The sequence below is a fragment of the Aquila chrysaetos genome, chromosome 22 (assembly GCF_900496995.4).
Source record: "Aquila chrysaetos chrysaetos chromosome 22, bAquChr1.4, whole genome shotgun sequence".
In the NCBI taxonomy this organism is placed as follows: domain Eukaryota; kingdom Metazoa; phylum Chordata; class Aves; order Accipitriformes; family Accipitridae; genus Aquila; species Aquila chrysaetos.
In genome coordinates, this window is record NC_044025.1 from 14,854,222 (window position 1) to 14,868,631 (window position 14,410).

Sequence of the window (14,410 nt, forward strand, 5' to 3'; positions counted from 1 at the left end):
GCATCCTTTTCTTTGTGTCCCTATGGGACAGAGATACCTGGCACTGCCAAGTTCTCAAAGGATTAAAGCAGTGATTTTGAACCTGGAATTCAGAAAGCAGTGTGGCTCCATGGGCAGCTCTGAAAGGCTCCATGAAAGGAGTAGAGAAAGCAAGCTCAGACAGGCTGGATAGCATTCCCCTCACACAGAGTTTCTGAGGGATTTTGCACTTACCTTCAGTATCTACAAATTGGAGAAAAGATGAAACCACTGAAACAACAGAATCTGATGGCTGAAAATGGAAATTAGAAATGAAAGGCCAGGTTGTAATTGCTGAAGATAAAAATTAGTGCACCTGCTTGCTAAGAATTATGGCAAACGCAATACCTCTCCCAGCCTTTCCAGTGAAGTAGGATGTCTTTCTAAAGTTGTGTGTACAGTGAGCATTACAGCACTTGCTTGCAAACCCTTAGCAACATCCCATGCAGGTTGCTCAGAGTTGTCAGCTCAAGTCCTAGATGCCAAGTGGACATGTCAGGGCAGTATTGTCTCTCAGCTAATCAACAGAATTAATTAGCATGGCACACCATGGCATTAGCTCAGCTATATTACTTCCAGTTCCACAACCAGAGCATATGAAGCTGAATGAGAAACCTCCCTGTCTCACCACATACATAGATATAAATATCCAAAAAAGCTTGTTTTACATGAATAAAATTTTACATTCCAAGACGAGCAAGTATTTAGAGCAGACCGTCATAATGGCCCATAGTTCTTCAAAGAGCATCCCCCTGTAAGCAGACCAGAGGAGGATTTATCCATTTGTTATACTCTGGATTACCTCCAGTGCTCTCTATCTCTTTTGACGAATGTGTCCAATTTTCCCTAAATTATACAATTATTCACCATTTACTGACATAATAGTCACTAATGGGTGCCCTGACAAGGGCTTTGGGAAACACGAAGGCACTTGAATTTACCTCTTCTTAAATGTGCACTTTGCTGCTCTCAATGGAACACAAGAATATGCTGTAGCACATTACGTTGGCTAAGGGAAATATTCCACAGTGTAAATGTGGTACAAGAGATACCACCAGCGTGAGGGCCTGAGGAGATAATGCCACACTGACTAGTAGTGACACTTACTGCGCCAAAAAGCTTGTCTAGGTTAACATTGCCAAATATTACACTACGTTAATATGCATTACAAAGCGTACATTACATTAATGTAAATATTACATGATATTAATTACATTACTATTGTATAAAACTGCACAATTCTAAGGCCAGCTTGCAACACACCATCTTCCTTTGAGCATAGTACAGCAAGGACCAATGAAGTGTGCTTTATAATGAAAAATATCAAATGCTTTAATATTACTTTCAAAAGGAAAATCTGTTTTTATTTTCTGTCTCAGTTGTAAAAATAAAATATTTCCAGTCATCCAGAGCCACAGCTAGTCTTTGGTTAGATATACTCTCCTATCCTTATTGAGACAGATATGATAAAGAACACCGAATAAAGCTTCGAGAAATGAACTGAAATACATTCTCCATTCTCCTTGTCCTCTCCATTTGCCACTTAATCGTGGTTGTAGTGACATGGTTCTAGGGGTGACCTGCTAGAAAAATAGACCTGTTTTTCTTCTGCACTTCTATTCTTAGAGCTTGTCAGCACCCGAGCCCAGCAGGATCAGAAAGGATGGAGGAGGGAGAAGAAGTGGAAGTAGACACAAGTGGTCCTGGCACATCCTGGCACACACTTTCAAGTGACCTGCCCATTGCTTTCCTCTCACAGAGATCATGATGGGTATGGCTGCCCTGTTGGTTTTTTTAGTAAATAACTCAATCCATTTTGGCTTCCTTTTCTGTAAGATTGAGTTCAAGCTGAACATACCTCAAGTTTCCTTTTCAGTTTCTTTACAGACGGTAATGTGTAAGAAGAAACATGAAGACCAGTTTGGTAGTTACTTTAGAAGTGTTTACTCACCTCAGTTATGATGCAGTATAGAAAGTGGTGGAACTTACTGGGGAGGGAAGAAGAAATGGAAAGAAATTAAATACTGTTGAGAGATTAAGGGGGAAAAAAAAAAACCCTGAAAGTTAAGTAGAGGTACAGTAAGTGTTTAATCCTGCACAAATTCTCAAATACTTGTCTCCCACTGTGCTCTGAAACAGTCAATCCTGGTCTTGACCAGGCACCCTACTAATGGTTCCTGTTCCTACCTCTTACACCAACAGTGGATCAAAATCAAATTCACATTCTTTCAACATTGTTAAAATGCAAGGAATATCTTTAAGATGAATCCTTAACAAAGGGAGAAATAGGTCAAAAGAGCACACTTGTAGCTCACCGATGCATAAAACCTATCAATCTGCTGAATGAAATACCTCTGTGCAATGCTAAAATAAATGAGTAGGGTCTTTCTGACAGAGAGAATTTATGTATGAGATAATTTCAGCTGATCAGAAAATCATCACAAGAGACATGCTTCTGTCTTTTAGTATAGTTGTTGTGGTACCTTCCATGCCTCTAACATTTTAAATGAATGCACAGTAATCCTCAGGCTCCACACGTCGAATATGCCTCTGTGGGACCAAACCTTGGTTCTTCACCTCTTGCTGTTATTTTTTGAGGCAGTCTGTGCTTATTACAGCATTTTTTCTTGCAACGTTTTCGGACCACTACTAAACCAGAAGAAGTTAAAGAGGGAAGGAGTAAAGACGACGGGATCGAAGGCAGCCTCAATTCTTAAGACTCAGAAAACAGGTTTTGTGTGGGATCAGTTTACTGTTTAGCCACTTATAGTGCAGTATTTTGCATCTTCCTTGGAAAACTTGCTTTTGGCAGGATTTTGGAGGACATGCCAGCCAAAAGGGCTGTTCGTTTGCTCCTGGATGGTTAAAAATATGAAGTCTTAGGTTAGTAGCCAAGGAGAGTCACCTAAAGGGTCAAACAGAGAAAAGAAGGTGGTTCTTCACATATGGACAGTAGACCCAAGGAGCTCCTTGCCAAAGGAATTTAGGGATGTAAAAGGTCTACATCGCTTCAAGGAGGTGGACTGAGCAGGTAAGCAAAAGTGAGAGCTAGTGAGAGGTACTGGGCAGACAAATTGCACATCAAGCTGGCAAAATCCCCTAAACTAACCCTCAGCTTTTGCACCTCTTTGATCCCAAACACCTAAACTTTTTCTGAATCTCAGAAGATGATATCCATGCACTTTAAAGCTTTTTTGGTTTAGAGAAATTCAGTGACGAACCAAGCATTCATAAGGAGCTAAATGATCTATTTTGACACAGCCATCATCCTTGCAGGATACACTTTTTTGGCTCAGAAAGTGTGTTTGCAGAATGGTTGTCATTCAGGAAGAAATAAGAGTTTATAAAAAAATCATGTAAATTTAGTCCCAGAGGCAATAAATATATGTTTGGAATAATACAGTCCTTAGATTCCCAAAACAAGGCTATCTAAGGATATGGGATCAGATTCCAGCATATCAGGAAAGTGGGAAAATATTTTGATATCAATAAGAAGAGCAATTAAAATCCTGTGTTGGATTTCAGGGGAAAAAAAAATACAGTGTTTAAAAAAAGGCTGAAACCTTACAGTAGCCTAATTCCATGTGAATAACTACAAAAACAGGTTGGCTTTCCTACTGATCAAACTCTGTTTCCAAGTACTTGCTGCTATAGACAACAGAAAATAAAAGTGAACAGAGACCTGAAAAATAAAATCATGCCAGAATTTTATTTTTTTTTTTGGCTTGTGGCTCATAACTGGATGTAGCATCAATATAATTTTGTAAAAGCTTTTTGGACTGAGTTTTCAGGGGGGTTTTTTTGTCTGGTTTCCTACCCTCTGACAAATACAAACATCTTGCAGCTTGTCTCACATCCTATATTTCAGATTCCCAGCTCTCTAAAGCCCGCATTTCTGATTCTGTAAATGCATCTGCTATGGGAGCTGATACAAGGAGCTGGAACCTCTTTTCTTACTCTATAATCTAATGCACTTAGTGAGCCAATGAATATGTGTGAAAGGAGGGGCTTTCTGGCTAAGGGACTCCTTGCAGGGGAACAGCTGTTACAACGGCAAAACCTTAACCGAAGCCAGGCAAACACACTCACCCACATCTCTCAGTGGCTTTGTGCATCTAGATCTGGCAAGACAACTCCCCCCGCCAGCTTCTCTCTGCAAAAAGTGAGCAAACTAGCACAGAGAAACTTAAAGACGACCGGATCTCAGTTGTGAAACACTTCAGCAGATCCAGTAATGGCCTGGATCAGTAATACCTCCTGGTTTAATCACCTTGCTCTACATGAAGAACGTTTTAGGAGGTACTTAAACAGCACTGAGGATTACTTAGCCTTCCTCTGTGGGCCCAGACGGAGCCATCTGTTCTTGCCCATGGCTTTGGTGTACACCCTCATCTTCGTCGTTGGGGTGGTAGGTAACTTCTTAGTTTGCCTGGTAATCCTCAAGCACCAGAACATGAAGACGCCGACCAATTACTACCTCTTCAGTCTGGCTGTCTCAGACCTGCTCGTGCTGCTTTTTGGGATGCCACTGGAAGTCTATGAGATGTGGAGCAACTACCCCTTCTTGTTTGGGCCCGTCGGCTGCTATTTGAAGACGGCGCTCTTTGAGACGGTCTGTTTTGCCTCCATCCTCAGCGTGACCACAGTCAGCGTGGAGAGATACATTGCCATCCTCCATCCTTTCCGTGCCAAGCTGGAAAGCACTCGCAAGCGTGCCCTCAGGACCGTCGTGGTGCTCTGGGTCCTCTCTGTCCTCTTTGCCCTCCCCAACACTGGCACCCACGGTATCATGCTGCAGTATTTCCCCAATGGCACCCTGGTCCCTGGCTCTGCTACCTGCACTGTAGTCATGCCCATGTGGATCTACAACTGTATTGTCCAGATTACTTCTTTTCTCTTCTATGTGCTGCCTATGGGGGTAATAAGTGTGCTGTACTATCTGATGGGGCTAAGAGTAAGTCCTACTCCGACTGTGCTCAGTGTTTCCTTAGCTCATTCTTGTGTGTTTGTGTCTGTACGTGTCTTTTAAGTGATTGCACCTTTTTCTTGCCCATCTGTTTTCCCCCCAAAAAGCAAAAGTATTTCAAACCTCTGAAAACAGTGGATCCAACTCCTTCTTTGTTGTAATCCCATTCTGAAATTAATATAACTATGTTGGGGAATAATTTATCCCAATCTTTTAAAAAAAATTTACCATCACTGCTGCTCACATTTGAATGTTACTGAAATATCCAAGTCCGTAGACTGATTCCACCTTCTCAGAGATTTGCACCTTTGCAGTAGGGACTAGAAGGAAATAGACCAAAAGGAAAACGTGAAAAGAATAAAAAGGAGGAGGCTAGTGATTGAATCTTGTATATTATTTGTTTTCCCTCTTCTTGTGACTGTGGAATTTCCATTACACTACTTTATTTTTCTTCTTCCCTGGAGATGGTGCTAATATTCAGTTGTTAAAAGTCACAAAGCTGTCATAGACTGAAATGCTACCTTATTGCTGCTGCTAGCAAATTCAGCAATCGTTTCTTTATATAACTACGGCACAGTTTCACCATCGATTAAGGCTACCTTAGAGCTTATATTCACTGTCTCTTCAGAGAGTGAGACTAGATTTACCAAGTATTCATCATTTAAATACATGGATAAAACAATCAGTATCACAGTATTATAAAACCACGTAGCACAACGCTGAAATGCACTGCTAATCATAGTGAGTCAATGACTTTTTTCTTCTCATATGTTACACGTATTTTGAAAGTATAAAACCTATCTCATCACATTGAATATAACTTAAAGTTTAAAAAAGCTGTGCCTGATCATATAGCAAGAAAGGGATGCAATATGCTAGTAGACATGAATGAACTTACCAAATTATGTGCAAGAAATTCAACCAAATCTCTGCTGGTGTATATATCATTTTATCTGAAACTATACAGAAGTAATTTTTCCTTACCCAGGAAAAGCCACAAGGATTAACTGCCAAAAATCCCATAGCACACAGTAGATCGTTGAAGAAATGAGTGGGTTAAATTACTCCCGCTGCCCAGTGGCTGTTGTGGGGTCTTTACATAGTTTCACTGAAAATTTTCAGAATAAGACCTGAAGGGATGAAAAAGTGCTGAAAATATAGCTGTTACAAAAAGAAAAAGAGAAATCCCTGAACTAATAAAAAGAAATCTTGAAGACTGCCATAACTTCTATTTGTGGCAGCAGATATTCCTAATCCCCATCCCAAAAGAGAAGCTAGGTACCAGACAAGGGCTGCTCCCTCAGGACTCCTGTATATTCACAGACGTGTTCAAGCTGTCTTTCCTGAAAGCTGCAATGTTCATTGTTTGTGCCTCTGCTTTTCTGTATACCCAACTCAGGCTTCCAAATCTTAAGCATCCTGCATATACCTACATTACGCTCCAAAATGCACTAGGCAACATAATTGCAGTTTTTTCAACAGAAATGATAGAAGAATGCTATATATATATATAAAATTTTTCAGAGAAGACACTTTTTATCTACTCACAGAGGATGAAATCTGTGATGCTTCAGCAGCACTCTAGAGTCTCCCGAGTGCCATGTATTGCTCACAGACTGTAGTGGAAAAGCTCAGAATTGATCCAAAGGTTGCACAACAGCTCAAATTCAGCAGAGACGTAGTCTTTCCAACTCCAGGCTTTGTTGAAAGGGCATTTCCTCACCAAAGTTTCTCCCTCAAGCTTTGCCAGTGCTCAGGAGAGCCTCAGGATGTAATACAGAAGGAAACATGTGTGACATGTTAAGCAGCTGTGAGAAGGTAGCAAACACGAGTCATATGGTAACTGAGTTAATTTTTAATTGTATTCCTTGCAAAAAGGAAAAAAAATATATTTGTCTTTTTCACCGGGAAATTTATTGCCAACAGAGCCATCAGGTTGATTACCTCATGATCAATCACCTCATGATCTACTTGGATATAATTTTAAGGCTTGATGGTTTAATACTACGATGTTATGGTCAATAGATACTTCCAGCAGTAGTGTAAAAAAGAGGACACTGATGATTACACTGTAGTCTCATTAGATTTGATTGCAGAAACTTTCTGCTGCCTCTTTCATGGGGTTCTCATCACAGGTGCCTTTAGGACCAATCCCAAATCAGCCAGGCTCTTCTTTAAACCCAGTTCAGCTGTTGGGCTACTGGTTGCAGCCTATAGCCAAAAAGCTGAGGAGGAAGAGGAGAGGGAGGAAATGAGAGCACGGGGAAGTGGCTGCTTGTAGAAGCTAATCCCTGCAGCGCTGGTAGACGTGGGGTGGCATTGCTTGGGAAGAAGTCTGCATCGCAGCAGGAGTCAGTGCAAGGTCCCTGTCCATGTCTTTCAAGCTGATCAAGGACACAGGGATTGGTGGTTCTTGCTGGTTGTCTAAAAGTCAGACTCTATTTAATGAGGTTTTTTGACAGTGAATGAAAAGAGTGGAGAGTCCAGAGACTCATTCATCCCACCTACTTCAGACATCTGTGAGGGAATCTAAATGATCAGATGGCACTAGATTAACCTCACCTAGGCAGGATGATTCTTCTGCTAAGAGTCCAACACTTCTCTTAGTATCACTTCCCCCTAGTAACACATTGGACACACTGGTAATTTTTATTTCAGCTGTCTTTGAATCAAGACAACTTATTCTTGTCAATGCATAGCTGTCTGGATTTTATCATCAAAATCTGTTTTGCCCCCTAAATGCCCAGTTGTTAAAACCAGAATCATATGTGAAGAGTGATTGCTTTTGACTAATTTCTGCAGAGCCCAGCACACTCCTGGAAGAGCGTGTCCCCTTTCTATGGAGGTTGTGCAACAAACCTTGCACCTACTAACACATTTTCCTTTGCAATGGGGGTGAGCTAGGAGCACACCCAGGCTGCAGTTCAGCAGAGAGGTGGCAACTGCTTCGGCCAAATCACTGAAGTAGGCAGGACTGCATGCTTTAGCACAAGCCACGTGGGTTTTAAATATCAATTTTTCTGTCAGCTGGAGAGAAAGTTTGGTCACCACTCATGTCAGACAGGCCGAGGAGCTTACAGAAAGCAGTTCTCCTGCTTTTGTTGAGTGGCCTCACTAGGTTTGCCTGGGGATAGGTGAGGCCCTATCACTCTGCCTTTTGATTTCTAGTATGAAATGCCGTAGCTAATAAAGTTGTGGGGGGGAAATCCAATTTTCAGCTTCTTGCTCCAGACACTTTTAATTCTCTTGCAGTGAATGGGTAACATTCATCTCCAGGCAACTCTACATAGCCTCATACATCCACAGTGATGTAAAAGTAACCACTGCCTTGGCTGGAGTTCTCCCTCTGTCAAACCATTGGCATGAACTCAAGTTACAACCTTTGCCATAGACCTGTTTCTTTTTTTTTTCCCCCTTCCTCTTTGTCATAACTCATTGTTTTATTAAATTGCAACTGCTGAGTTATTCTTACTAGTTACACCTCCATTTTTATCACTTGAGGCTAAAGAGAGCCTTATAGCATCATCAAAATGACAGGAGGAAGGAGAAAATTACAGATACATGTGTCTCTGGTTTATTACAGCATCAGAGCACTGTATTCTCTGAGGCTTTGGAATATGCCTGGAAGGATTACTGTTGAGACTGAAAACCACTGAAGGGAAACTAGGGATTTTAATCAATCTGAGCAGACATTTATCGCTAGATGTGTTTCAAATCAACTGAGCCTCTTCCTCAAGCAATTGTGGCTACGACTAGAAGTTACAAAGGGAATAATGTAAAACATGAGAGGCTAAATTGCACTATAACTGAATATAATTCAATTTACATGTGTTTCCCTTTTATGGGTTTTATGAATAAATAGAACATTGAAAGAAGGTCTCATCTGATCATCCTTAAAGTAAAGTATTGTTAATCAAAAATCAGGAAGCAAAGTCACAGTGTAAAAGGCAAAAGAAAATGGCACAACTAGCATGTTTTCACAAGATTTTTACAAATCCAGATTGATTTCTATCTTTTCCCTCATTCCTGATATTCTTTCCCATGTAATTAAAAGTTTTGTTTCCAGTTTCTCTCAGTTGAAAAAAGCATCACTCCAAATCTGTTGGCTAATCAGAAGTTCCTACTTCAAGAAGCTGGGTCCAATTATGCACTCTCCCTCGATGATTTCTTTTATAATCAAAGTAATTGTCCTGATTACCTAGACCTGGTCTTTTCATCACGAAAGCACCAGTGCTCTCACCATAAACATATTGGGGAAGCATTTCAGGGAGGATCAGATTATTATTCTTTATGTCCATTTTTTAGAAGTCCAGGAAAACTACCAGAATTAAAAAAAACAAACCCTGTTGTAATTGAGCAGTATGTGGCTGAATCTGTGCATATCATGCACACCGGCTGTCTGCAAGAGAACGTATATGTGTTTTGTTCATTAGATGGATTGAATATCAATTAGTCCAAACACTCAGGGCATGAAACAAACTCCCTTGAATTCTACAGGAATTTTTCCAGTGATTACAGCTGTGTTTCACTGAGGCCTCTCTGGGTATTATTTGGATCATTGGTTTGTGCTTAATTGTGGGGAACACTTTCAGGAAAATAAACAAACAATGTTTTGCTAGAAGAGAAAATAATGCCTAGGAAAATACTGTTGAAATTGAACACAAACTGTGAACCAAATATTGACTCATTGAGAAAGGACAAGTGGGGAACTGAAATACAAAGTTACTGTAAATATGCAGTCTCAGATGCATAAAATCTACAGATTGTTTTGAACCTAAAGCTTCAATGTTTCCGTAGACTAAAACTGAAAATTAAATGTAGATTTTTTTCAGTGAGTCCTGAATTGCCCCAAATTTTGCCTTCTCAAACTACAGCTATCAAAATATCAAATAAGCTATGTCTGGTGGGGATGTCATCTCCTGTCTAAGCTCTCCTTTTTCCTTCCTTTTGTTAGTTGAAAGGGGACAAATCTTTGGAAGTGGAGGAAATGGCTGTGAATGTTCAGAGACCATCCAGGAAATCAGTTACCAAGATGTTGTGTAAGTAGTGAGTCCTTCTGTGTTTTATTTACTGTGGACAAGAGGGTGACCAAGTCCTGAAGGGCATCAAGCAAATTCACTAGATACAAGAGTTATGAGATGAGTAACTGTGATAAAAAAATAAAGGCTTATTGCTGTTTTATCTGGACTTAGAGGGCATAGGAGTGAAACACCATGGTTAAATATCAAAAGACTCAGAAGGCAGATTTTCCTCCTGAACATGAGAGGAGGTTGAGCAAACCTACATGGCAGATGCTTGCATGGCAACTCTCCAATATCCCTTACTCCAAACCTGGTTCTTGCAGTCCTCTAGGGAGGATCCCCCTTTTTCAGCGTGTGTCGTGGTTTAACCCCAGCCAGCAACTGAGCACCACGCAGCCGCTCACTCACTCCCCGCCCCCCAGTGGGATGGGGGAGAAAATTGGGAAAAGAAGTAAAACTCGTGGGTTGAGATAAGAACGGTTTAATAGAACAGAAAAGAAGAAACTAATAATGATAATGATAACACTAATAAAATGACAACAGCAATAATAAAAGGATTGGAATGTACAAATGATGCGCAGTGCAATTGCTCACCACCCGCTGATCGACACCCAGCTAGTCCCCGAGCGGCGATCTCCCACCCCTCCTTCCCCCCAGTTCCTATACTAGATGTGACGTCCCATAGTATGGAATACCCCGTTGGCCAGTTTGGGTCAGCTGCCCTGTCTGCGTCCTGTGCCAATTTCTTGTGCCCCTCCAGCTTTCTCGCTGGCTGGGCATGAGAACCTGAAAAATCCTTGACTTTAGACTAAACACTACTTAGCAACAACTGAAAACGTCAGTGTTATCAACATTCTTCACATACTGAACTCAAAACATAGCACTGTACCAGCTACTAGGAAGACAATTAACTCTATCCCAGCTGAAACCAGGACAGCATGCAAATAGTCTATCTATCTTGTACATTGTTAAAGAAGAATGTACATCTGTTTTGCATCACACCACAAGCTCTGCTCATGAACAGGAAGGTCCCACCAAGCCATGTACATCACCTACTGCTGACTTAACCACTTAGACCTTCCCAAGAAGAAGTAGGACCTAGGCAGACTTGCACATCGTATTGCATTCAGGAGAATTTGTGCTCCAACCACCCGGAAAGCACTCGCATCACTTCCTAATTAGGGCTGTCTTTAAGGCAAAGATCACCTTGCTAGTGAGATGGTATTTATGCAGGAAACATAAACCACCTTCAAGATTTCCTACAAGAACTTTATTCTTTTAGGCAGCTTAAGTCACCATCTGAACTAGGAAATTGTACTTTGAACTCAGCCTGATTTCATGTGCCCCATGAGTGTGACCACAGATATTCATAGAACCCGAGTCTGGAACGGGATTGTGAGAGTCCTTACTGGAGCCAGCACAGGCCAAGTTGTGCATGGCAGCAAACTCTTTTTCTTTCATGCTGAGCAGCATGCCCGGACAGACTTATTATCAGCACATGGTTCCTATGGCCTTATCCTGCTATGTGATGTACAGGTAGTGTGCAGAGGAAATTAACTCCAGGGTACAATGTGCTCAGTGTGTTCCAGGTACCACAGATGAATCCAGACGTCTCACTGGCAGTTTCTTCACTAGGGTCTGTACATGCCACAACATTACCTGGCTGTTGCCTGCTCTGTTTCAACGTCATTGTGTGTGCATGCATTGGATTAGCCAACACAGAAATCAGTGGAAAGTTTGTTCTTTTAGCTGGTAATGGTAAGACAGAAAGGATGGCAAAAGCTTTGAAAAAATGAATAAAATTTGTATAATTTAGTCTTTCATCCAGCTTTCTGAACTGTCTCTGCTCTGTGCAGGCTAGTGAACCATATCCTTCCATAATTGACTTGTTTTTCTTCTCCCCTTTCTCCGTGCTAGTTGTCCTTGTGATGGTTTTTGCTATCTGCTGGGCTCCATTCCATATAGATCGACTTTTCTTCAGCTTTGTTGTGGAATGGACAGAGCCTCTGGCTAATATATTCAACTTAATTCATGTGGTGTCAGGTAAAGTTTTATTCTTCCACTCGCACAGGGGCTGGCAAAAAAAAAAATTGTGAGTGGTTTACTTGAAATATGTAGCTGTCTATTTTGTAGGTGACATGAGAGATGCATGGAGAAGCTCATTGGGGTTTGGTGGACAGTGATGAGAATTGTGCCTGAAATAAAAACTGCATGCAAGTTTCTGCAACTTTCAAGATCTGGGCATGTTGTCCGATACAGTTGTCTGAATATTCACAAAGAAGGAAAAAAAAAAAGGATATCATGCATCTTTACCAGCTGCTTTTCCTTCTTGGGAATGTTCAGAAATGAAGTCCACAGTCATTCAGCTGCTTTTAATGAATACACAGCAGCAGGCATCATTCTCCAGAGGGTCTCTGAGGCAAATGGGAAACCTTACCAAATGGCAAGACGAAAGACTTACATACTGCTCAGAATTGGGTGATAAAACTGAATGTTTGTGGCCCTGCCAACCATAAAATGAAGGCTTTTTCAAAGAGGAATCTTATTTTCAGTCTGCCATGGAAAACACTGAATGTGGCCATTAGGCAGCTCAGACAAATCCGATCTCATGCAATTGTCCTGGTGTGTTGTAAGAAATTAGCTCCCCTCGGCTGGAAGTTATCCTCTGACAGCTTTGATGAGGGCACCAGCTGTGCAAATCCTGCTGCGGGGATGAGGGCTGTGCTGGAGGCAGGTCAGTGGAGCTCAAGAGAGAGCTGAACAGCTGGAGACGGTGAGCTCCTGTTAATACTCTCTCCCACTTTCCCCGTGTGCTGCGGTGCCTGAGCTAGCCTTGGTGAGACATCCCTCTGCCTCTGCCTGGGGGGTAGCAGGCAGAGATGTGCTGTCGCTGCCTCCACCCTTGCACCCAAGCTTGGTGGAGCAGTATAAGAAATGAAGATATTTTCCTCTTCTGAGATTATTCCACAAGAAATGAGGTCTCTCTCTCCCCCCCCCCCCCACCCCCCACCCCTCGTTCTTATAGGTGTTTTCTTCTATCTGAGCTCTGCCGTGAACCCCATCATTTACAATCTGTTGTCCCAGCGCTTCAGGATGGCTTTCCTCAGTGTGATCTCTCCTTGCTGCAAGCACTGGGCCCCTGCCCATCCCACCAGCAGGATTCCTGCCCAGCAGAGCATCTTTGTGGTTGAGGACCACAATCTCGTGGACTCTGCTGAAGACACAAGTCTCCCTGGCACCCACAGGACATCTGTCAGCAGTTCTCAGCTCTCCACTGGCCTGTGACTTCCCATGTTGTGATCCAGGTGAGAGAGAAGTTAAAGAAAATTACTTTAAGAAACAAAAAGAGAAAAGACCCTCCTAAAAGACTGGTTTCAGCAAGAAGAGCTCACAGACATGTCTTGTTGAATGAATGAACAAGGAGATTGTAATTAGCAGGTGGCTGACAAGCATTGTATTACCCTCAAGCTAATAGGAGGGCTGAAAATCTCAGCTTACTGGCTGCAAGCTGTGCCAACAAAAAGCTGCTTTACAAAAATGAGACACACTCCCAATGTTGCCAGCACAGGAGGGAGACACAGCTTATCCAAGTCTTACCAAATGGCTTTTTGTGCACCAGCCTAAACATCAGTTTACTTAGTTTGAAATGGAGCAACTTGCTGCAAAAGCCTTGTCTACCCACTTCTAGCTTTAGGCAAGCCAGTCTCACTTCTCTCCTCTATGACCTTCTCAAGGTGTAGCTGCTGCAAGCCCCTCTTGGCAACATGAGCAAGTAGGCATGAACAAGAGCAGCTCTGAGCTGGGCTGATAAACATCAGACACCAGCAATAGCTATTTCTGGGCCAGGAGAACCAGGGAGCCAATAATTATGAGAAGCAAACTTTTGCTTCCTGAGCTACGTGAGGATTCGGGTGGGGGGTGGTGATTAATGCCTTGAATCTTGTCAAAAAAACTACCCTTGAGTGGGTTGGTTTTAATGTATCAACGTTACTACCGTATCTCTGCATACTATGTCTGACAATATCTACAAAGTGCTGAAATGGCACATCCATGCCACAAATCCTTCTACATTACCTGGGAAATAGCCATTGCTGGGAGCTGAGGATATTCCTGGTGTGGCTCCTTTGCCCAAAATGCAGCTAATGGGGGATATCTGCCCAGGGAACGTGAAATGTCTGCAGTCTTCTCCTGTGCATCAGACAGCTTCATTTTCGCTCATCTGCCTGAACTGAGCCTGACCGTGTACAAATGGACTGTGGTAGGTCCCTGCTATGCCCCGTGTCCTGCAGTTTGCAACAGCTTCTTACCACTGTTTGAACTTCAGATACTTATGTGTTGTCTCTGCCAGTGAAGCCCTGTGGTCATACTTTAGCAGACTTCACATCTGCCCATACCAGGTGGATTG

At 42.1% G+C, this 14,410-nt stretch overlaps 1 protein-coding gene across 1 annotated transcript; it reads left to right on the top strand.

Annotated features, from left to right (window-relative positions):
• Positions 1 to 4,252: 4,252 nt before the first annotated feature.
• On the top strand, positions 4,253 to 13,409 carry NMUR2 (neuromedin U receptor 2). Its single transcript, XM_029998061.1, has 4 exons — positions 4,253 to 4,972; positions 9,939 to 10,023; positions 11,923 to 12,048; positions 13,031 to 13,409. The coding sequence occupies exons 1-4, from the start codon at positions 4,253 to 4,255 to the stop codon at positions 13,288 to 13,290; spliced, it is 1,191 nt and encodes a 396-aa protein (XP_029853921.1). The 3' UTR covers positions 13,291 to 13,409.
• The last annotated feature ends 1,001 nt before the right edge of the window (positions 13,410 to 14,410 follow it).